The sequence below is a fragment of the Podarcis cretensis genome (assembly GCF_951804945.1).
Source record: "Podarcis cretensis genome assembly, chromosome: 10".
NCBI lineage: Eukaryota > Metazoa > Chordata > Lepidosauria > Squamata > Lacertidae > Podarcis > Podarcis cretensis.
In genome coordinates this window covers 17,664,088-17,688,311 of record NC_137179.1, presented here as the reverse complement: position 1 = coordinate 17,688,311, position 24,224 = coordinate 17,664,088, and the positions used below count along the sequence as shown (strand labels likewise).

Here is a 24,224-nt window from a genome sequence, read left to right as displayed (position 1 = left end):
CAAGTAGGATGCATTTCTGAGTTCAGAAAAGGCCCGTAGTAAATGATGCTTACATTAGTAAGTATAAAATGGAGGAAGATTCCACTTGACAGAAACAGGTTGGCTGGCATAGTTCTATTCCATCTCAATGGCTGGCTCTGGTCACTTCAATTCAAATGGATCTTTGGGTGTTATCATTACCAAAAAGAGTGTGTTTACTGCATATCCATATATCCTTCCAAGAAAAACCCGAGACAGATATATTCCTTGACAACAACACCTTGATCTTACCACCCTCTGACCCCAGACTTCAAACAAGCAACTTCCAGTTTAACAGGCTTCCTTTGTTTTACACACACACACACACACACACACACACACCCCTCTCAAGTGATGTAAGTATGCAAATGAATGATGAGGTTAAGAGAATGAGATGAAGTTCATTGGAATTAACAAAAAGACACAATTATTCCTATGACACGTAATAGCATGGTTTTCCACCACCTCTAGCAGCACAGCAGATTCAGCTCTTTTTAATAAGACACCAATCAAGAAATCCTCAAAGAGTAACCATTAGAGGCAAGGATATTTTATAATCATGCACATAACTCCTGCAGGTAATTCAATCCCATTTCTTTAAGAGCTTAACAACTCGTAGCATGATCATGGATATCATGGATATTTTCTTGCAAAAAACGGTGGATGTGTTGACCTAAGTGTTGGTGGAGCAGTAAAAACAAACAAAAAAACCATTGACTCAGGAATTATTTTAAGAGTCCCTTCCTTAATGCACATATCCATGACTTTCCAGAGCCACTTTGCATTGTGCAGGTACTTCTCATTGTACTGTATACTTTCTCTGTAGTGCTAAAAGAAAAATTAGGCAACAGGAACTAGTACAGAGGCAGTGAACACACTTGACTGCATTTCTTAAATCAATGGGGGTAAACAGGACTCATGGATCAAGCTGGTTACCTGTATAAACAGTAGCAAACTGAGGGGCCAGTTCATCAGGTGCAAAAATCAGGGTCAGATGGAAAGCAAGAGAGAACAGGGTTTGCCGGCCACATCTATCCCTACGACCCGGGCCATGTTTTCATTCAAGTGTCTCCTAGAATTCTTAAATACCAGTTCTGCCATGTCTTCTCAAGAAAGAAAACATAGGATGCTACATCTGACATGCTGGAACGTTCTAGGCAAGAGAGACAGGTGCTTTCCATCTGAATTGTTGGATTTGATTCACCATATCTAAGTGTCTAAACTGAAGTTTGGAAAAACCCGTCTATCTGCCTTCAAAAAAGCCTGAAGAATCTTAACAGAATGTACCCAAATTATTCTGTTAACTGTACTTGGAAAATCAGGCAAGAGTGAAATGCCTCAAGAACATGCTCAGCCAAAGCAGGTTTGCCTATACCCTAAAATTTCTGGCAAGGCCAAAAGCACTCTCTCATCAAATACAATAGTAATAAACATGGGATTTATGTGGATAACAATATCCCAGTGAAACTATGAAAATTTGAATCTAGGCTATGGCTATGAATTTAGGCCAAAAAGACAAATCTGGAAAATACCAGTCTAGACAAACAGAAAGTAGAAAGTCACATGTGTATGGGTTATGTGGATGTAGGTTTGTGATCTTAGGTGTACCTACTTGGCAGTAAGAACAATTCTGTTCAATACAACCAATTAAACATGCATGGGACTGTTGCAAGAGTCTTAGATTTTAATGACATGCTAAATAGAAAGTCATCCTGCCCTTTTGAAAAATCTCTTTTCCAGCAAATAATTTCCGTGGTTCATGGTACTGAAGCCAGCTCATGTTTCCTAGTTACTGGACAGCTTGAGCTGAATTTCTGCTACATTCAAAAGTATCTAACTGGCTTGGATGAAGTGCCCTCACCTCCACTGCCTTCAAAAGGCATGCACAACTTTAGCCAGAAAAGGGTGGAGGCCTGTGTCTTCTGGCCCAACGGTGGCTACCCAAAGTAAAAGCATATTTGTGGACACTCCATGGAATGGAGTGCGATGAATAGCAGATGATGATGGATGAAAAGAAAATGGTCAGCAACATGAGCTTACTGGAGTTGCAGGCTGGTGACCTTAATTCATTTCTACCCCTGCTTCCATCTATGTGTTAAGCATATTTGAAGGGAGGAAATAATATCAGAAGCTGTATCACTGTCACTCATCCCTTTTTCAGATCTCTTGAATATAGACACAGTATTTACAAAAAGCGTACTGACGCACAAGCTATTCCTGCATTTATTTTCTGAAATGATTTCTATTTGCTCATGCTAATGCTAATGCATCATGTGATGAGAAAGCCCTGCCATCATTACATTACGAAGAATCTATATACAAAATATGTTTTAAATAATGCTAGTATAGCAACCTCAAGCCAAAGCAGAAGGTGATAAAATCTGTTTCCTAAATTATCTATTCCAATCAGGCAAACTTGGGTTGGATTGGTGTGGTTTTTTTTACTGACACTACCATTCAATTCCAATTTAAAAAGTAAAATAAAATCCCTCAGTTGAGAGTGATGGAGAGTATTAGAGCTTTTAAAAATTAAATATGAAAACAGCTGTCAATATCTTGTCTGTTACAAGTGGAATAGTTATTTCAAAGAAAGCAATGCCTCTGAAGATGAAGACCAAAGTCCATGGCAAGAATGACAAAAGCCTTACCAGTTTCAATGAAAATGGATAGTTCAGGGTTCTATCATAGGCAGTAAGAAATGTGATCAGTACACAATGACCTCAACCTGCTAATATGAGCCAGTGATAAATCACAAGCAGAGGAGGTACAGTATAATAACAAGGAACATCTCTCTTCTCTATCTCTTACTTCAGACAAATGGCTGATTCTCCCATTCTGTTTTCCAATGTTTAGGATCTCCCCTTTGAGTGATCTTCATGGATACCAGAACAATGTTGTCGAAACACATTAACTGATTACCCAACCCGCTCTTGAGCCCTCCAGAAATCAAATCTGGATTACACAAATTAACAGGTAAGCAAACATAGACTGAGTTTCCTAAGGCTCATTTACAAGAGTAAGCCCCTAGCTGGACAAGCGAGCACAACTTCTGCTCAAATATTCACCAATGGTCAGGAACAGGGAGAAAGTGAAAAGATGACATAGCCCTTTAATGTGAGCCACACCTACTGTCAAATTACATACAGGCTTTCCCTTTTAAAACAGTGCCAGTCCACAGGAATAACCTGGGAATTTGGTATGGAAAAGCAGCAGCCAATGGGGTGGTAGCTTAGATGGATTGAGCATCACAGTCATTCATTCGGTTTCGTTTTACCTGTTTCCACTGAGGCATGGGGACAAAGCGGCCCTGCTCTCGTTGTCGGTAGGCTGGCTGGGTGAGAGCACGGTCTTGATAAGGCTGGGCAGACTGTTGCATGCAGGTCACAGAATAAGCAGGATGGAGGCCACAGAGGGCATTAACACCAAACGCAAAACGAAACTCACAAAGAAACCCACAAGGGGATGAGGTAAATGTTGGGACAGGGTGGTCAGCAGACAGACATTTAGGAGAAGAAAAAAAAACGGAGTAAGGAAAAATTAGTTGGCAAATAAAATCGTATGAAAATGGAGAAAAGTAAAGAAAAAAGGAAGATGCGAACTTAAGATATAGAGGGCCGCATTTTATTTATTTCGGAATGGTTTATTTTAATAATGTTAGGTTGCAGCCGAAAGGGGTTTAAACTATTAGAGAACCAAACATTCCTGGATTTCTCTCAAGAATTGAGAGCGAAGCAGCTGCACATTCATTCTCAAACCGTGATGGAGAAGGCTCCAAAATCTTCCATCTTAACCGAGATTATTGGCTTCAGGAAGGATTCTCTACTGATAGGCTTTTATGGGTTTTTCTACCCACCTTCCTGAAGAACCGAAATGGACACAATTTAAGGAGGGGTAAAAGAACAGGCACTTTGCTAGAGGGCTAAAACATTCTTTTTGAAAGCCTCTTCGCTTTCTTTTACTTTCACACTCAGAAAATGCCATATTAAAGAGACAGAAAAAAGTTTTCCTATGGCCCATTTGGTGTTTTGGATCTTCTCCTGGGATATGCAGGACAGCATGCTTGCCTCAGCCGTATGAATTTGTTTTAGTCCTTGTGTACTCCCTTGCCCTGAAGACATTCCTATGACAGAACTGCAAGTGAAAACATGATTCCACTTGCAGTATATTATAAAACGGATTTTCTATGCTCGCAGATTTGTTTTATTATTTAACTTTCCCAGCTATGCTCAAGCAGGTTAAAATTACACAGGGTGCCAAGGTGATGAGTGCAGCACTCCAGCTAGGAGGATCTGCTTTCCTAAACAGGAAATCTGGTTATGTATGGAGTGATTCACAGAGCAAACGATGGGAGCCTTCTCTCGTATGTTCAACTGATGGCACCGCACCAAAGATTAGCTCATAGATGACTCACTTGACACACACAACTCATGTAGCTGCATCTCCCAGAATGGGGCATAAAACATGCATATGAACAAATGGGGGTGGCAGAAGCCAACAGTATCGTCATACAGAAATCTGCATGAATCGAAAGCCTGGTTAAACCTACAGAACTGAAGAACCGTTCTAATCCTTGGGGCAAAGATGGAGCAACATGCAAGCAGCTCTTTGCATTAGAAAAGCTGCCCTCTATCAAAATAGTACAAAACCCGTAAGTGCAAGAACAGTAGTTACTAGGGATGTAGTTTCCCCTCTATCCTTAAGATGTTTCACCTATATGACTTATTTGAGAAAAAGGAGGTACCCTGGTCAAAGCCAACAAGCCTCCAGATTCTCCCTGCCAGAAAAACCCAAAACATCCTACTAGCTAAGCCATTAGCTGAGGTGCAAATGACATTCAAGCTGAAAAGCCTCTTCCTACCTGTCTCCGGATGCCTGTGGACTGTGCGGGGGCATTCTCCTCAAATTTGGCCAGCAGCTGTGTTGCCATGGACTTCACTTTATTCTGATTCCCAATGGCGGCATCAATTCTCCTCTCTGTCAGGGCGCTCACCAGAGTGGGCCTCTCTTCTCGGTAGCTTCGGGAAGAGTCCTCCTGGCAAATTGAAATGGATTATACACTAATGGATTCCCTTTCCAGAGCCACTTTCCGCATATCTCCAATTTTGTGCATCACTCCTAATTTTCAAACCACATCTTCCTTCTTGCCAGTTTACCCTGCTCACTATATGCCCATCTACCTGCTAAATTGCTCCTGCTATGAGAATGTGCAATGAAATTAAGATAAACAGAAGGAAGGGGCCATAGCTCAGTGATACAACACAATCTTTGCATGAAGGAGGTCCTCTGGTTCAATCTCCATCTTCGAGCTGAAAGGATCAGAGAGCAGGTGATGGGAAAGACACTTGCCTGAGGTCCTGAGAGTTCCAAAATTTCAGGAAAGCTAACCTGAACTTGCCCATCTGAGCTAACTGACTCTCTCCCTGCATGCCATAGCATTAAGAGGAATTCAAGGAGAAAAATCCCATTGCTCAAGAGTACAAATGCTAATGTATTGTACATCTCTCTATCAGGATGCACTGCATATCTTCATATATTCCTGAAAGCTCACCTCCAAACATATCAAAGCAACATTGCTCAGGTTTAGCTGGAAACATCTTGCAATAAGCAAAACAGTGACCATAATCGGAGCCTTTGGAATTCAAAACAATTACACCTCTCTGAGAGTTTGAGTGGATAATTTGGGGCATGTTTCTGAGCTGAAGTAGGAGGCAGGGTCACATGACTGAATCCCCTCCCTTGCACACAGAAAATTGAACAGTTGCTTTTGGGAGGAACTTCCTGTGAAGATGAAGGCAAAACGGAAAACAAAACAAAACAGATTGCTCTCTTACTTACATCTTCTGACTGGCTTGTCTTCCTCCTCTTTCCTGCACCATCCAGGTCCTTCTCCTTTTTATCCTGGGCAGAGAGAAAGGGGAAAAAACATTAAGCCCATATTTTCTCAGCCTATAATAACGCCTATAATAAACCTACTTTGCATTTTAAGTGAAAGTCATACCTAACCTTCTCATCTAAAATAAGCAGGTGCCTGAATAGCTGATGGCATGTCCTAGGGCTACGCATTAGCTCTGGGTAACCTGAATTACAAGTGATTTGGGGAAGGTTCCCATGTTTCCAAGTTAGATGACACCATCAACAAAGCATCTCAAGGTGGATCAGCGTGTCCCTGAACTGGGCATAAACATAAGCACTCTTTCTACAAATTTATTCCCAAAGCAACTGTGACTACCTTTGGTGTCCGTTTCCGAGAGATGCTCTGCCCCAATTTGCTGAAGAAGGAGATTGGAGATTTAGCGGTAGCAATTAATGCAGCTTTTTCTTCTGCATTCAGTTCCAGGTTATCTGTGAGCAGAAACAAGTGTGATTAGTTGAGACATAGCAAAATCTGAGACTAAACACCCTAAAGAGAGTTCCATTTCTTCTCATATATGAGCATTAGCGTTCTATATCCTCCTTTTTCTCTCTGCCCTCTCACTTTCCCTTTGCCTAAACTTTATGCCGCAAAACACCCAAATCAATATGCTATTCAATCTCTTTTCCATTCTAGAAAAGGACTGACTATTTAAGATGTTTTTGCTTAAAGTTGTTCAGGACTCTTTTTAAGAGAGGCCTTTCCCTATCTGCTTTCTCTGTTCCATCAGAAATCTTCCCAATAGGAGTGGAAAGTATGTGTCGTCATCTCCACTTCAGGGATAGATTACAACATTGCTGCTGGATCCTTACCTGTGAAGCTGGAGCTTCAGGAAGCAGCAAACACCCCAAATGCCTTCCTAGGCGTTACAATTTTTAAATATTTGTGGAATTTGTAATACAATTAAAAACGCACAATGAATCAATAAATTAACAACTGTGTGTAGCTGTAGATTGCCCACCACCAATGAGTCAATGGCCCCTGAAAGAAAGAAAAAATCCCCAGCTTGGCATACAGCATCGAAGAACTATTTCTAGCACATATATCCTAGTTTTCTTACCACCAGAAGGAAGAGAGTCCTTGAACATTTCGTAGAACTGGGTGAGATACATGACCATGGACAGCTTGTCTGGTTCACCAACAGATGCCATATCTTTGCCAGTCATGATGGGAGAGATCCCAAACTCTTTCTCAGCAACGTCGAATGCCAGCTGGTTATTCTTCTCTACATTGTGTTCATCTAGAGAGTCAAAGTCTCTGGAGGGAAGAAAATGTGTTGCCTAAAGGTTAATTTCTCTATACCCGCTAATCATTAGGAAACAACAAAATCCTCCCACTAGCAGCCACCAGATCTTATCTCATTATCCCCTCACATTTCTATGGAGGACAAGTCTATCGTCAGCTACTGGCCATGAGGGCTATGCTTTGTCTCCATGGCTGGAAGCAGTTTCCTTCTGAATACTACAGGAGGGGAGTGATCTGGCGCTCGTTTCCTGCTTGCAGGGTTCCCCCTTGCATCTGGTTGGCCATTATGACAAGAGAATGCTGATTATATGGGTCATTGGCCTCATCCAGCAATTCTTACTCCTCTCCCGACCCCCACACCATTCGGACCATCTAGCGTCAGGATGCCCTCTTCAACTTAACATTCAGTTTCTTACATGAGGTCAGGGCGATATCGGTGGATAATGGCACACAGCGCTAGGCCGCTCTTCCAAGACATTGTAAGATCTGTTACGTTTACACCGGCATATCCATCCGTCTGCCTCTGACACCAGCCCAGGAGTTTGCTAGAGCGAGCCACCGACTCTAAATACAAACACACAGATATGCAACTGTTGTTCCAGGTGCTCAGCACTGTTGTCCAGAATAGATAGATAAAAAGCGTCCTGATGAAGTAAAAAGGAATAGATCCTTCTACCATACACATACACACAACTTCAAATAACATTTTCCATTATCATGCCTGTACACAAAAGTTAAATAATACAGCTTGTGTTTATCAAAGACTGCGAGTTGCCAAAGGGACTTTGAAGTCACTAAGGGATGCTGAACGTGGTTTTTAAGAAAATATCCAGGCAATACTCTTCTAAAATGTATGATCTGAGAACCTGACTTCTGATTGCCACTGACATAGACTGTGGTTCTGAAACTCACGAGAGGGGAGAGAAGAAAGTGCCACAAAAGGAATGGGGAAGAATGGGAGCTTACCATTCCGCGACAACTTTGGTGTCCTGGAGTTCACCAAATTCTCTATTTCCAGGTGAATGTCTTTCAAGTCTCCTGTATCATACAAATGACGTACCTGCACCAGTTCAAAAAGATTTGATTATTATCTCAAGCTTCAAAGAAGAATGCAAAAAAGTTAAGCATTCCTTGAATGACACAGGTGCGAGTGAACTATGTAAGTATCTGCAGAATAGTCACTCTCATGACAGCAGGGATAAGCACCCTGTGGCCTTCCAAATGCTGGATTCAAACTTCAGCCCCAGCTTCAACACCCTAATTTTAAAATATACCTAATGAAATGCAGAAATCAACATCCTTTAAGATAGAGAGATAGAGAACGAAAGAATTCAACATCCCTGATGGGATTCAAAGGCTGTATAACTTCTATTTCATGGAAACTTCTGTCTTGTAGCCATTACTTTCATGTTGTATATTGATTTTGTTTTATACTGGCTTTGTATTTTGTTCTTCTCCACAATCCAAAAAAGCAATAAATAAATAAATATAAATATGTAAAATAAATGAATACTAAGTTACAAAGTTAGGGTAACTTTGGACAATGGATTTCTGCCTGCTCCACTCGTCCTGTCTGTTGATTAATGATATACAGATGGATAGACAGATAAAATCTACTTGTTTCACTATCCTCAAAGACTTAAAGCCATCTCCTTTTCAACATAGCAATTAAAAAAAATGGGATGCAATTCTACACAGAGAGATTGGAGTCCCATGCCCTACCACCGCATATTTCAGATCAGACACCCGCTCCCACCTTTCACCCATTCCAAACCATGAGCAGCCTGCTCTTCCCAACAATTCCTCTTACATCTGACTCAAGGTACAGTACACAGACAAGAAGAGATAAAGACAGCCACATCAAGGAGACACGGGACTCAAAGTGCATTTAAGCATGCTGGAAGAGCCCAGGATTAAAGCAATTACCTGGGCTGGTCGCAGGAAGTTGACATTGATGTTTGGATACCGTGTGACAGGGTCAATGCAGTACTGGCTAAAGTTTTTGCTCACATTCTCAGGGGTGGTCTGAGGCAATAATCTATAGATGCTCTCCCTAGGAGAAAGAAGACAATGACATTAGTACCGGTGACGTAAAAGAGTGCCTTCAATGACATAAAACGTTGCCCAGTCCTTTTCCAGCAGTCATCACTGAACAAAATTATTTCACCCCACTTAGCAATTGTTTCTCTTTGCCATCTATGGCAAACAGTTATCATTTGTTGCTGCTTAGGACAATACCTAACTGTCCCATGCACATGCGAAAAGCTAAAAGTGTGGCGCTCTGTTCATTTTAACTGATTTGTAAATGTGATGTCCTTTCTGTAAATATTTCAAGGCACTCTGTCATTTAACTGATTATATTTAGGTTTCAAGCAATCCCTTATGACACGGTTGGCCTGAGCCCAGAAACTCAAGACTCACTTTTTCCATTCAATTAAAAGAACCAGAAATATTTACCTCGTTTTAAGTAGGATAGTACAAAAGCAGCCGGCGTTTCTGATTCACCTAAGCTGTGTTTGCCTGACCACAAGTATGTGGAAAGCCTTCAACAGATGCACCTGTTCGCTGGAGCCTTGCCATGCAGTAACAAACAAAACAAAGCAAACCCAACTACCTGATGAACTTCACCCTGCCATGCAATATTTGGGGCCTGTGCAATGCCTGAGCATTTTTGGAATGCTAGGAGGAGCCGACTGATGAGTAATGGCAACATTCAAAGGCAGTTGGAAAAATCCGTTAGGAGAGTGAGTTGAGGGAATTAAGAGTGAGGGTGAGCTTATGAGGTTAGCGAGAGAATAAAGGAATTAGTGATTAGCACGATAACATCTGTTTAATTTGTTACAATTTCTCTTGTCTCTCCCGTATATATGAAATAAACTTCTACCACAACCTTTGCCTGTGCCAGGGCATGACACCAGAGGTTAACAATGTTGTTATGCAACGGGATAAGGAATGAAATGTGACTCAGAAAAGAACAATTTTGAACTCAGAAGAACAATTTTCATCTTAATTACATTGCTGCTTGGCTTCAAAGCCTTTTAAGGTAGGTAGGCCCAGAAGTGCTCGTTTGTCAACTGATCTGTCCTTAGAATACTGGGAGAAGCTGGCAGAAGATGAGTCTGGACCTCAATCTTATATTTACTAATTACACTTGAATTAGTGTTCTCCTTCATAGTTCTTCCCACTATTGCCACGTGAAAGGTTGCATCTCATTAAGGACATCCTTCCTGCAAGTTGCTTGGATAAATTTTTACGATGTCCCTGTTCATGGCTCCTCATGTATTATTCACTCAGGAAATGAGGACTAGTGATTAGAGCACCAATATCAGACGTGGGATGAAATCCCTATATTCTCGAAGACTAAACACACTTAACCCCAGAGCAAGTGTCACAGTACTCACTGGGGCTTATTTCTGAGCAGACACGCACAGGACTGCAGTGAGAGTCCAAATGGACAGGTGTCTCTCTCTCTCTCCATCTAATCTCTCTTGTAAAACCATTGCAAGTGTACATAAAGTAATCCCACTTAAAAAACCCTGTGTTGCTTGCAGGAAGACAATGGTATGAAAACTGCTCCACATGACCATTAAATCTGATTCTGCACACAAAGAGAAACTTCCTAATGTGTCTAGGTGGAATTACACAATACAGCAGATAAACACACAAAGAAAAGCACAGCAAAAAAGAGTGGGGAAACTGAAATGCAATTGGACAAAAAAGGTGCAGAATTCAGGTTGGTTCGTGCTTGCATAAAAATCACATGATTTCTGCAGGTATATTAAGGAGCCACAGACACTTCCATATTATGGCCCAGTTTGCACGTCACATTAAATCTAGTTTAAAATGAACTGTGGTTTAATATGAACAAGCAGCATGCTAGTTCGCAATACTCAAAAGTTCCCTGAATGCTTCCCCTCTACTAACTCCTGCTGCTGCTGCACAGGTGAAACAAACCAGAGTCCAGCTTGCCATGTCATCCGAATGAGGGCTCAGAGTTTGCTTGTTGCAAACAAGCCATGAGTCATAAACCAAGAACTAAACTTTACTACTGCTTGTGGCCTGTTTTGGGGAAAACAAGCCTGTGTTTGGGATACACAACAAGCCACACTCTGGCATATTTCATTTGCAGTACAGTAGCTGCAGGGAATTACAGTTTAAGGTGACATGTGAACCAGGCCACTCTCTCATCTGGAGAGAATTCACGTTTGTTCTCTACCCCCCACCACAAAACACACAGAAATTTCTTTACCTCTCTGCCAGAACCTCCAAAGGACTTGTTCCCAGAGACCAGCTTCGTACCATCCAGGCAGAATCCATGGCGGCAAGGAAGCCCCTGGCAATTCCAGTTCCCATTGGCCAGAATGGCTAGAAGCAACCACCAAGAAGCAATGGGGGAGGGGGGGAGAAGAAGAGAATAAGTTCCCTAAGAAAACTGGGGAAGCTGACATATTGCAATACTGCCTTAAGACCCGGACTCCCTCCAAGCCTCTGTAGGAGCTACATCTAAAAATTCCAATGCACCCTTATCCCCTGAGCTGCCACAGTAGCTTTCCAATGCCAGATATGTCATTTAAGTCAATTACAGACTGCTAATTGTTGTTTGCTACCCAATTACAGGCTCTATAAACCATGCTTCTTTTCAAGTCATAGCAGAGCAATGGGGGGGGGGAGCACTTCCAGCAGTTACTCATCTGGTCTCTTTTGCATGTTGCGTTTTTCAAGTCACAAGGACACTCCTGAAAGTCACACCCATGTCTGGATGTGCATATATGTAAGACCTACAACAATACTCCACTACTTCCATGTGAAGCCAGAGGCAAGAGAGCTGCAGAAGAAGCAACACTAGCATGCATCAAAACGTTCTGAACTGTAAGAAGGCTCGCCTCCTTTTATCATGCAAGTTATTTTTAAAATTTATTCAGTATATGTTTGTTTAATTGATGTGGATTCTGGAGAAAAAGCAGTGTGTTGATAGAGAGCAATTAATAGTCCACCCCTATTCAAATGAACTAGATAGTGATGGAAGTTGCCTTTTGATAGTCCTCCACACATTTACAAAAAAAGTAATTATTCTTTATGCACAGTCTCCTGCTCCACAAGTATTCAACACTAGTCCTACACAGTAGACCCACCAAAGTTAATGGGCACGTCTAAGTTAGCATCATTAATTTCAATGGGTCTGCTCAGAGTTGGATTTAGTTGACTACCACCCACTGGATTTTCTCCAGTGGTGTCACACAGCTGATGGTGCTGCCTCCCTCTGTCAGTGGAAAGGAGGCGAGCAACTTTCTGTGATTTCCCCTCCTGCCTACAGCCTCTGCACCCCAAAGTTGCTTTGGAGGCCTCCCAAACTCTCTGAAGCAGATACAGAGCATCAGCTAAGCAACAGTGTTTGAAATAACCCATTGTTTTCAAATTCTGTTTTTCTCCACCTATTTATTTTTTCCTCCAAATTATTTTTTCTGCTCTGTTCAATGGTAATCCCCTCAACAAACACGGAAACAACTATATATTTGATTGTGAGGTCTTGAGGGCAAGGACTTCTCTTTCTGTTGCAAAGTGCTGTGCACATCAGTGATATTACATTAAGAATACAAAACGTTGTTGACTGCCCTGAACATCTGTGATGGGAAAGGAAATAAAAACAAAGCCATTTGAAACAAGAAACAACCCATGTAAAAGAAACAAACCTCTAATAGACTGTCCCCAACCAATGCCACTAGCAACTGGTGGCCATTTACTTCTCGAACCATGGCTGCGTTCTCTGAGGCATACATGCATGTGAAGTCAAACATGGCCACATCGGGCTGCCCATAGTGATTGATAGCGAAGTCCAGTGATGGCAGTTGCTGATTGGTTGAGAAGTCAGCTGCTTCCCTGGCGTAATTGAGCAAAGCTTCCTGATCCACATTCTCCCGCGAAAGAAGGAGCTCTGTATCTGCATAGTCCTGCAAGACGAAAAGAGAGAGAGAAAGGATCAGGGATTGTGCAGTGCTCTGAGGGCATATAAGGCAACCCTAGCACTGAAACCAACTAGGCCAGCTAGCTGCCTAGACAGCAATCCCCCTAGGAACCACTTCTGAGTTGTTCTAACTTCCTCAGCAGGAGAGCCAAGCATAACAATCAGACTTTGTTCAAGAATTGTGCAGGTGGACAAGTTTGGAGCGCAGTGTGCCAATATTCAAGGTGAACTTTGGTACATCAGTGAAATGGATGAACTTTTCCATTGCAGATGTCCTGGGCCTCTGCCATCAGCCAGGAGAATAAAGATCACAGGGAAGATGCTCCCCTGGCCTCCTGGGAAGAACATCATGGCAAGGAGGAGATTAACCTGGCCACTTCCGTTGACCAAGGAGCAGAAGGGAACTTGCTCTACCCGTCCCTGCCAAAAATAACACTTGTAAGAGCTTCATAACTCAACAAGTAATAGTGCCCAAGTTTGTATTCCCCTCCTTCCCCCACAATATTGTGTTATGTGCTTTAGACTGTAAGCCTGAGAACTGGGACCATCTTATTGTAAGCCACTCTGGGAAGCTGTCAGCTGAAAGTCAGTATAAAAAACACTTTAAATAAAATAACGGGAAGGAAAACTTATTTTCACCTCCATAGCATCTTATTCACACAACAATATGTACTAAGACAACTGCTCAATCTATACTCTGGTGGTTAAAAAACAACCCTTTGCTGCCACACATTATATCAAATAGCATAGATGTATTTTTCGTGGATAGATGTTTATGCACAAAACAGCAGCTCCCAGCAGCTCATTTACTGAGTCAGTTCAGTTACACAGTGGTAAAACAAATATGTCAGAACACAAGAGCAAACTCTGCCACAACTGATAATTAAAGATACCAATCATGCTTGTCTTTCAAAATTACTCAAGGTCATATTTATATAAGGTGAAATTAGCTCTTGAATTTTGGTGACTGCTTCTGGGGGCACTTGGACCACTGCATTATTTGTCAGTTTCCCATTTAATAATCTAATGGTCTCTTTGCTTTAAATTGACGCTATCAATAATCTGAGTCAAACCCTGTCCTAGAAAATTGATGTGACAGCCAACAGCAAGTCAGCAGAATAGTTAGCAAACTTTAAAGTGCTTGAATGATGGTGCTGCACTCCACACAGTGTACAAAGGTTTCAAAGAGACTTAACAAGCACACTCACATGCAATATCACTCCTTTTTCCAGTAAGCTCTGCTTTTTGGCAGTCATAACAAAGTAGTGGGTGTCGTCTTTGTAGTAGACAATGTTCTCCAGATCAATGCCTAAGTTGGAAGAAAAACAGACACAGAATCAAGCAGTGGAGGGGTAAATACAAGAGCATGTGGCAGAATGCAGAATGTATTGCAAGGGGCCCTCCCAGTGATCTCACCTTACATGTCCTTGTAAGATGGTCTAAGGAAGACACCTATAGGGAAAAACCAGTCCCAGACTACAAGATGCTTCCCATGCTACAACAAGGTGTCCCATAAGAAAAAGAAAAAGGCTTCTTCCTGGAGCTGGTGCCAAAATTGGGGTATAATTGGGGTATAAGAACAGCACAATGCCTGGAAAAGGGAAGGGGAGTGATGCCATTACACAGATCTAGTTGAGATGGAAACTCTAAAGGCCCAAGATGCAAACTTCTGTCAAGCAGACTGCAAGGCATATTATGCTTTTGATCCAAACAGACAGGGCATTTTTTCTAGAAAAATAGGTGCCAGTACTGACCATGAAGTTGTTACAGTAAGTGCCACACTTATTAACAACAACAACGACAACAACAGTGGTGCTAGTGCTGCGTACGCTTGAGTACCCCCTAAACCCCCACTGCAAACAGATGTAGCCCATAACTTGCAAGTTGTTAAGTGAAGAAGTAGTCCTGGATGAATGGCCTTTCCGAAAGCCTCGGCAACACGGAACCAAACAGTGAAAACCGTTCCACAAGACAACACGAAGCAGAGACCCACTTGAAATGTACATACAGTGCTGTGGGGGTAGTAGTCTCCATACTAAAAAATTAAAAAATAGTCCAGTCGCACCTTAGAGACCAACTAAGTTTGTTCTGGGTATAAGCTTTCGTGCGCATGCACACTTCTTCAGATACACTGAAACAGAAGTCACCAGACCCTTATATATAGTGGGAGGGTGGGGTGGGGGTTTTCTCAGAAGGGTAGTAGGAAATTGGTGATTGGCTCAATGGGTATGGTAAACCTGTTGACGACTGTTAACGACTGCAATTAGTCCTACAGGAAAAAGCACGGGACAGTAAGCAGATGACCAAAAATAGCTTTAGCATGTGTGATGAGACAAGAATCCACTATCTCTATTCAGACCAGGTCTTTCCATAGTTTTCAGTTTAGTAATAAGTTGTAATAAGTTGTAATTAAGCAAGTTTCCATACTGGGAGAGAACAACTCAAGTGTTCCATCAAGTGGGTAGCTGCGATGCTACACTTAGGAAACATGCAGGTAACATAGCTCCCAAGTGGCTGCACATCACCGCTGTAGTTACTTAACCATTATGGCCCCACATAGAGTGTATCAAAATCGAAACAAGATTGTCATGAGAATCAAGCATAATGAAAGCATACCATAGGATGTATACATCACGTTAATACCCAAACCAGATTCAGATAAACTCAATATTAAGAATTACATACCGATATCATTATTAAATAATGATTATAAAAATTTTGCAGAAGTAATGGCGAATCGGTTCAAAAAGTGCTTTGTCAATTTTATTCATAACGATCAAGCCGGATTTCTACCCAATAGGCAATTAAAAGATAATATAAGGCACATAATAAATATTATCAATATCTAGAATGTAAAAATGAAATTCCCGCGGTATTAATGTTTATTGATGCCGAAAAGGCTTTCGATAATGTATCCTGGCAATTTTTAATAAAATGTATGGAAACAGCAGGGATAGAGGGCACATTCCTGGAAGGAATAAAAGCAATCTATTCGCATCAAAGAGCCAAATTGATTATTAACAACAACTTAACGGACTCTTTTGAAATCTCGAAGGGTATGAGACAGGGGTGCCCTCTGTCACCTCTTTTGTTTATAATGGTGTTAGAAATAATTGCAAATAAGGACTTCCGGGTTGGCGCCATCGCCGAATGGCGGACTCCCTCCGAGCTCCGGAGGGAGCCTGCTTGGCAGGGGTTGGGTTCTACCGCGTCGGCGTCGCGGGGACCCTCAAAAACCATGGGCGCTGAAACCCATGGGCATGGTGACTCGGCGGGCACTGTTTGCGCCCCCCCGACCCGCGAAGGAGCCTTTTTAAAGGCTACGGAGCGGGTGCCAGGGGGGGTGTGGTGCTATGAGTCCTCCGCTTCCCTTGTCGAGCGAAGCCGCATGTCATTTGGCGGAGAGCGCTGACTTCTTCCATTGAAAATTCGGATTAAAAAGAATAACCCGTGAGTAATTGGAAACTGGACTTAAAAAGGGGAAAAAAATTAAATTCGGAGCGAGCGGGGGAGGTGCAAAGAGGAAGTCCGTCTCCCCCCTGTCGTAGAGGATTTAAAGCAAAGGATTTAACAACTAAGATCGAGTGCTACCTTGGTTTGATAAAGTTATTAATTTCACGATGGAAAATTATAAGACTGGGCTGGAGGAGAAAAGTAGAACGTGAGCTAAAATGCAACCCCCCCCCCGGGAACCGGGAGCGATCTGCGAGAGCGCCGGGAGAGGAGAAACAGAGGCTTTGACAGCTGTCAAAGGAGCTGTCAAAGCTGAAGAATAAAAAGAGAATTTTGTTATGAGGACTTTGCCGGTTACATTTGTTACAAATTAGATATAAATTGTTTAAAACAAGGAATAACAAGTTACTTTGACTGTTGGGTGCGATCTGGAAGGAAACTGAGTTACTATAATCCCTCTAGAGGGGCTGTGGGACACTACAAGTATTGTTGGCATGGAATTTGAATTGGACTTTTTATCTCCTGGGAAACTGCAGAAATGGAACACTATTTTGTCTACAGAGGTCTCTACACTAAAGGAGACAATAGATTTATCTATTGAAGAATGGAAGGGACTTGACGTAAAGTTTTGTTCCTGAATAACAAAGCCTCTGTAGGGGATTTAGAAGCTTTTGGAATTGGAACATTTTTGCAGGAGAGCAGGAAAAGAAACTAGAGGAAAGTGAGGAGAGAGAATAATAAGAACAACATGAACAACAAGAATTGGATAAAGTTGGAAGTGGGACATTTGGGACATCCAGATTTGAAAGGTTTAAAGAAACAAAATTGGAGTTTTACTCTTAAATACAGAGATCTGGATGGAAAAAATGGACCTTTTTGAGATAGAGTTTTTCCGAGATTGGACGCTCGAAACTAAAGATGATTAAAAAGACGGCAAAGACTATTAAAAAGACGGCAAAGTGGACTTGTGAAGGATTTCGGCCTAGATGTGGGATCTCCAGGATGACAACAGGCATTGATGGACATTGGGGAACGCAACCGGGAAAGGGGGGAGGGAAATTTGGAATCCAAAGGGTGTTAAATTATATTTTATTCTATTTTCTATTTTCTTTTATTTTAATCTGTTCTGCATATTAAAGAGGGGAACTCGTGGAAGGGAGCGGGGTCGATTTTAGGGGATGGAAAAACATTTTTAACATTGGGTTAATTATAATAAGTTTAAAATTTGGGGTAAAAACTTGTTGAATCCATTTGAAGGAATTGGAATACAAGAGGGGGTGGGGTGGGGAAGTCCTGGAAAGATGCCAATGGAAATAAGGTTATAAAATGGATGTTTTATTTCTTTTCTTTTTTCTGTTATATTTGAAAATGTTCAATAAATATTATTAAAAAAAAAGAAAGAAATAATTGCAAATAAGATAAGGAAAATTTCAGAGATACGTGGAATAAGAATTGGTGTAAAAGAATATAAACCGAAAGCATATGCTGATGATTTGATGTTGTCTTTAGAAGATCCACAAAAAAGTGTTGATAAAGTGTTAGAACTTTTAGAGGAATTTGGAAAGTTATCCGGCTTTAAATTAAATAAAACAAAAACAAAAATGATGACTAAGAACATGAAGGAAGAGTTAAGAAACCATCTTGAATCACAGACTGGGATTAAAGTGGTAAAAAAGGTAAAATATCTGGGAATATGGCTAACCATGAAAAACATAAACTTAATGGAAGATAATTATACAAACACCTGGAAAGAAATAAAAAAGGACTTGGATACTTGGAACAGGATAAAACTCTCATGGTCTGGAAGAATGGCGGCAATTAAGATGAATTTACTTCCGAAACTGCTGTTTCTATTCCAAAATATTCCGGTAATCAGGGGAACCTCAGTATTTAAAGATTGGCAAAAAATTCTCTCAAAATTTATTTGGCAGGGGAAAAGGCCGAGAATTAAATTTAAATTACTTACGGACCAAAGAGACAGGGGAGGATTTGCGGTTCCAAATCTGAGATTATATTATGAAGCCTCGTGTCTTTGTTGGATCAAAGAATGGATTGTTATAAAGAACACAGACTTGCTGGACCTGGAAGGTTTTAACATCAGATTCGGATGGCACACATATCTGTGGCATAGTAAGGAAAAGGTCCACAAACGATTTTCTAACCATATTATTAGAGGGCCATTGCTGGAGGTATGGGAGAGAAATAAAAAACTGCTTGAAAGAAGCACTCCCTGGTGGTTGTCACCAACTGACATATTGACAGTTAAAATAAATATAGAAGGTGAAAGATGGACTCATGAAGACCTTTTAGTAAGAACAGAAAAAGGATGGAAAATTAGACCATATGAAGAGATAAAGAATAAGCTAACAGGTTGGCTCCAATTCCACCAAATTAATGCCCTGTGGATTGAAGACAAAAAGACAGGGATGAATGAAAAAAAATCCAGATACCAGGTAGAAATATTGGAAGGTAAATCTAAAATTCTATCCAAAATGTATAACCAGTTGCTAGAATGGGATACTAAAGATGAAGAGATAAAAGAAGTAATGGTAAAATGGGCGATAGATTTTGGATATAATTTAGAATATGACAGTTGGATGAAACTTTGGAAAAAAGGTATGAAATTCACAGCCTGTACGGCACTTAGAGAGAATATGGAAAAAATGATGTACAGATGGTACATCACACCTGTAAAATTGGAAAAAATGTACAAGACTGGAGATAAAATATGTTGGAAATGTAAAACCAAGGAAGGCAATTTCTACCACATGTGGTGGACTTGTGAGGTAATCAAAAAGTTTTGGGAACTTATTTATAATGAATTAAAAAAAATACTTAAATACACTTTTGTGAAAAAACCTGAGGCCTTCCTTTTGGGGATAATTGGAGATGAAATTAAAAAAGAAGATCAGATATTATTCCAATATGCAACAGTAGCTGCCAGAATATTGCTAGCACAAAACTGGAAGACACCAAACACTCCAACTGTAAAAGATTGGCAAACTAAATTATTTGAATACGTAGAACTGGCAAAAATGACACAAAAAATTAGAAACCAAAAAGGTACAAAGTTTTTTAACCATTGGAATAAATTTATGACATATATTGAAGCAGATGTAAGAAATTTAAAAATCACAGTAGGTTCGATATAGCTCCTGCGACGTGCAGAAGTTAAAAAAGTGAAACTGCAGAAAGAAAATTTTTTGTAATATAGTCCAAAACAGAGTTGAAGGGAAGTCAATTATTGTTGTGTTGTTTAATTATTGTATGTCTTGTTTTCTCTTAGTTTTTTTTTGTTTTTTTTTTTTTTTGTCTTTGGTTGGTGTTGTACAGTTAATGGAAACTAATTAAAAGAAGTTAAAAAAAAGAAAAAAAGAAAGCATACCATAGGAATCCACTGTTGTTTCACCCTTTAACAGGCGGAGAACATAACCCACGACTCAGAAACCACGCTATCTGCTCTATAAACTGGGCAACTGAAACAATCCCACGTGTTCCTTGTGACACCACGAATGGCGAGCAGCCATCCTCCAAGTAGTACAAAGAAATCGTGAAAACTGAAGAGATCAAATATGCATATTGAAAATGCCCCTTTTTCGTCTTTGGACTACTTCTACAAACCTGTAGCTTCTCGTAGATCCTGGAAGAATTTCTGGTTGAATATGAAGGCCACACCACTGATCTCTTCAACTTTGGCTTCCGCTGTTGTATTGCGGTTGATGAAGTTTGCCGTAATGGCAATTGCCAGCTTGCCACGGAATTCTTTTCGTCGAAACCCTACAGAAGAGATAAGGGACAACAACAAAAAAGGCATGCGGTTCAAAGGTCTCACTGCAACAACAAAAGCGCCAATTAAATAGGCTCAGAGGTATCATGATAATGAAAGTCTTGACAATGGAAGCAACGTCTGCATGGAAGTAGTAGAAAAAACTGGACTTTTACTCAGCTGCCCAAAGATTGAGTTGCTTCATTCACCAGAGTCAGCACCTACAATAGTATATCTAATGTATTTCTTATAATTAGGGGCAGATACATTCATTTCACTAAGTGTGCAATAAAACTTTTATATAGGCCTTTCACAGTCCATTCTGGGTATAGAACCATAAAAATGTAGAGTTGGAAGGGAGGCCTGAGGGTCATCAGCCCCCTGAAATGCAGGAATCTGAACTAAAGCACCTACTAACTATGTAATGCATGTCCTCAAAGTTGCTTCCTATGTTACTTTCCCCCACTATAGTTGCAGACAATGTACCAAGTAGTAACTTAGTACAGTGGGAATACCGTGAACAAGCAAGGGGATCATCAGCCCACATGAGGAGGAGGACGTTTTCACCCCCCCCCATTTCCCCTCTATCTCTGACTGGGTGCAAATGTGAAATTAAACTCTCTTCTTGTGGCTTAATACAATGTATGATACACCTTGTTGCATGACTAGTGTGATTAAGCAGTAACTTGATCAAAGTAGCCAAGCTGTGCTTCTGCTGCAACAGACAAAAATCACAGAGGCATCTTACAGATTAACAAATTTACGGTGGCAGGAGCATTGGTTGGCAGGAGCTTCCTCAGGTCAAATTCCCCCCCCCCCCCAAAAAAAAAAAAAATCTTGTCCAGGGGAGTGAAAGTGTATTTTTCAGCAGTTTGACTGGTTAGGAGCTGCTGAGTAGGAAAATGCTCCACCAGAGCATAAACAAGGCAAGCCGGATGATCCAGGTCTAGCAACTTAGCACACATGAACACACAACACTTCCTTATACTGAATCAAACCAGTAGTCCATGTAGCCAGTGCCATCTACGCGGACTGAAAACAGCTCTCAAGAGATGTCAAGAGGAGAGATATTTTCCAGTCCTGGAATCTGGCATCTTCTGCATAGGGCCGGCCCTCTCATTAGGTAGGATGAGGCAGTCACCTAAGGCAGATGATTTTGGGGTGACATGAAAGGGCAGCAAATTGTTCATCACTTAATGTGTCATTATTGTAGTATATTTAGAACTGCTTGTGGGACTGCCTGCCTCAGGTGGCCAAGCAACTTTACTACTCTTGGGTATTATGCACCTGGTATTAGCGAGGGGCAGCATTAGCTGCTCTACCTCAGGCAGCAAAAGGTTTTGGACCAGCTCTGCTTCTGCATAAAAAGTGCACATTCCATCACTCAACCATGGTCCCCACATCCAACATAATTTATTTTAATAATGTGTTCTCCTGGAAGACTTGCAAGACAGGGGTTGGGGGTGCATAGCTGAGCAGAAACTAGAGGTGCTGACTCCACGCTGCTATAAACACCAGTAGCAGCTACCTTCCAATGTGTTCCTCCTTCCATCTCCTCCAATGATCACATCAAACTCGTATTCCGACACAGGATGCGTTTTCGGGTGAACTTGTGCACGCCAACCTATTCCTATAAATAAATTCTGCATGTTAATAACATTTTAGCACAACGATACCAGATAACATTTCACTGAGCCTAGCAAAACTGGTGTGGAAAGTTAATTGTGCCTTAACTTGCCTCCCCCGGGGGTTTTCCCATTACATGCATTACCGAAGCAGCCCGTGACACTATGACAATGCTGCTCATCCCAACTCTACTTACTCTCATTCTCCTGGTCCTCAGGAGGGTAGAGCAGCCCCTGGAATTCCACATTGACATGGATCTCAACACCCAGGATTAAGGAGACCTTCAAGAGTATCAGCTGGAGCTGACGAATACCTGCAAGACAGTGCGACAGACAATGAAAATGACAAGAAGTGCTTAACATGAAACCTGCTGATTGGCACTAACGCATTACCAAGGTCTGCCACTAGTGTTACCATCAATCCCCTCAAAAGAGCTTTGTAACCTAAAAATATAATCCAATAGTCAATGAAGTGACTAAAAGCAACCTTAGATGCTTCCTGGATGACTATCAGCAGCAGAACTTTAAAGATTAAAGCGTCTGGATTGCGATCAAATGAGACTGTACAAAAGAAAATGGATAGGAAATCAGAGGGGAAGAACTATTATTTTGCTATGGTGAACTTCCTTCCTGAATGTACTCGATCTAGTATGATCTGCTATTTTACCAGGGAGACTCATTAAAACATTTCTTCTCTCATGTGGCAATAGTACCTCTCCCCACAGGGAGCAATTGAAAAAAACCCCTCACCTTGTGGCAATTTATACAGCCATGCAAGTAACTACTCACCTATTTGCTAGAGACTTGTGATTATTATCTGTCAACAAAGACAGGTGGCTGCTCTTAATGAACTTACATGTGTTATCTGTGTACAGCTACGTACATTAATTGCTGCTATATCAATACATTAAAAAATTCGAGGACAGAAATCCTATGCAGATTCTCTTGGAAGTATGCCTGAATTAAGTCAGTGGAATTTCTGAGAATACAAGTGCATGAAAGGATCTAAAGGGCTATAGAAGGAGAACTCACTATCTGGCAGGAGACAAGTTGCTCCCATACCCACCAACTTCAGCTCTAGCCCCCTTCCTTCCTCCACCCCAAGCCTAAATATGAGAAAGCTAATAAATATTATTGTGGCAGGCAAGTAATTTTCTCTGTCAAAATTATCTGGATCAGAGCCATCTCAGACAGACACACACACCACCCTCCTCAGCCCCATCTAAGGATATATATAATTTGTGATAACCAAGAATGGTACCACTTACTGATATGGTCAATGGCTCCTGCGCAGAATTTGCCATAGAATTTTTTGGCGCCAAGGCCCCGCAAGTCATGTATGGTAAATGGCCACAGATGCAGAACATTGTTGCGGGAGAAGGCATCACGCTTTTCTATCACCACCACCTTTGCTCCTAGAAAGGATAGGTCAATGGCTGTTCGAAGGCCGCAGGGTCCAGCCCCAATGATGAGACACTGCAAGAGAGGCAACAGTTTTACACGTCGTCGTATAAAGACGATTTCAAAATTGAAACTTCCAAGTCGGGGGGGGGGCAGGCAGGTTTATATGGCCTTTGTTCACTGAAATGCAACAAAATCCAGGAAGACATTGAAAGATACTCAAGTGCACTTCCTACAGTTCTGGCTATAGGACGATCACCACCATTTCAGTGGAAATACACAGGAGTGACACAAAGCCAGCCTTCCTCATCAGGAATCACTTCAGATTTGTGTCAGGCAACGTCAAGTTTTCAGAATAACCGTAGTCTTTTCTTAATATGAAATGGTTCCGCAGAATCAAATCAGGTTACCTGCATGGCGGTATGCCTTAGAAAATACACACAAACCAGCTTACAGTTTTCCAAACCAGCTTTTGTCTACACAGGATTCAGCAAAAGCAGTGCATGGATTCCCTACGCATAATAGTTCCTCCACTTCAGCATTTGACTCCACTATCATAATATTTGGACAGGGGCATGACTCAGGGGTGGAGCATGAACTCTGCGTGCAGAAGGCCACAAATTCAATTCCTGCCACCTCCAATTAAAACTATCTCATGTTCTGAGTAAGACCTCTACCAAAGTTCTGCTCAAATCTCAGAACAAGTTCACTTCTAATTCCCCTCCATTCCCAAATCAGATTTACTAATACGCCATTAAATGTACACCCCACTTTTCCTCTAGGTGCTCAAGCTGGTGTGTACACAGTCCCTTCACTTTATCCACATAACAACCCTGCGAAGTA

At 41.3% G+C, this 24,224-nt stretch overlaps 1 protein-coding gene across 4 annotated transcripts in view; it reads right to left on the bottom strand.

Annotated features, from left to right (window-relative positions):
* Window positions 1–24,224, bottom strand: part of MICAL3 (microtubule associated monooxygenase, calponin and LIM domain containing 3) — a 225,238-nt gene that overhangs the window by 90,647 nt on the left and 110,367 nt on the right. For all 4 annotated transcript variants that reach the window (XM_079992104.1, XM_079992105.1, XM_079992106.1 and 1 more), the window contains 15 exons: window positions 23,249–23,456; window positions 22,178–22,294; window positions 21,884–21,985; window positions 20,211–20,366; window positions 14,345–14,445; window positions 12,865–13,122; window positions 11,424–11,539; window positions 9,101–9,227; window positions 8,141–8,234; window positions 7,591–7,738; window positions 6,990–7,186; window positions 6,248–6,360; window positions 5,854–5,916; window positions 4,877–5,050; window positions 3,293–3,385 (listed from right to left, as the gene is read on the bottom strand). In XM_079992104.1, coding sequence (XP_079848230.1) covers window positions 3,293–3,385; window positions 4,877–5,050; window positions 5,854–5,916; window positions 6,248–6,360; window positions 6,990–7,186; window positions 7,591–7,738; window positions 8,141–8,234; window positions 9,101–9,227; window positions 11,424–11,539; window positions 12,865–13,122; window positions 14,345–14,445; window positions 20,211–20,366; window positions 21,884–21,985; window positions 22,178–22,294; window positions 23,249–23,456 — 2,067 coding nt within the window. The remainder of the gene's footprint in view (window positions 1–3,292; window positions 3,386–4,876; window positions 5,051–5,853; window positions 5,917–6,247; window positions 6,361–6,989; window positions 7,187–7,590; window positions 7,739–8,140; window positions 8,235–9,100; window positions 9,228–11,423; window positions 11,540–12,864; window positions 13,123–14,344; window positions 14,446–20,210; window positions 20,367–21,883; window positions 21,986–22,177; window positions 22,295–23,248; window positions 23,457–24,224) is intronic.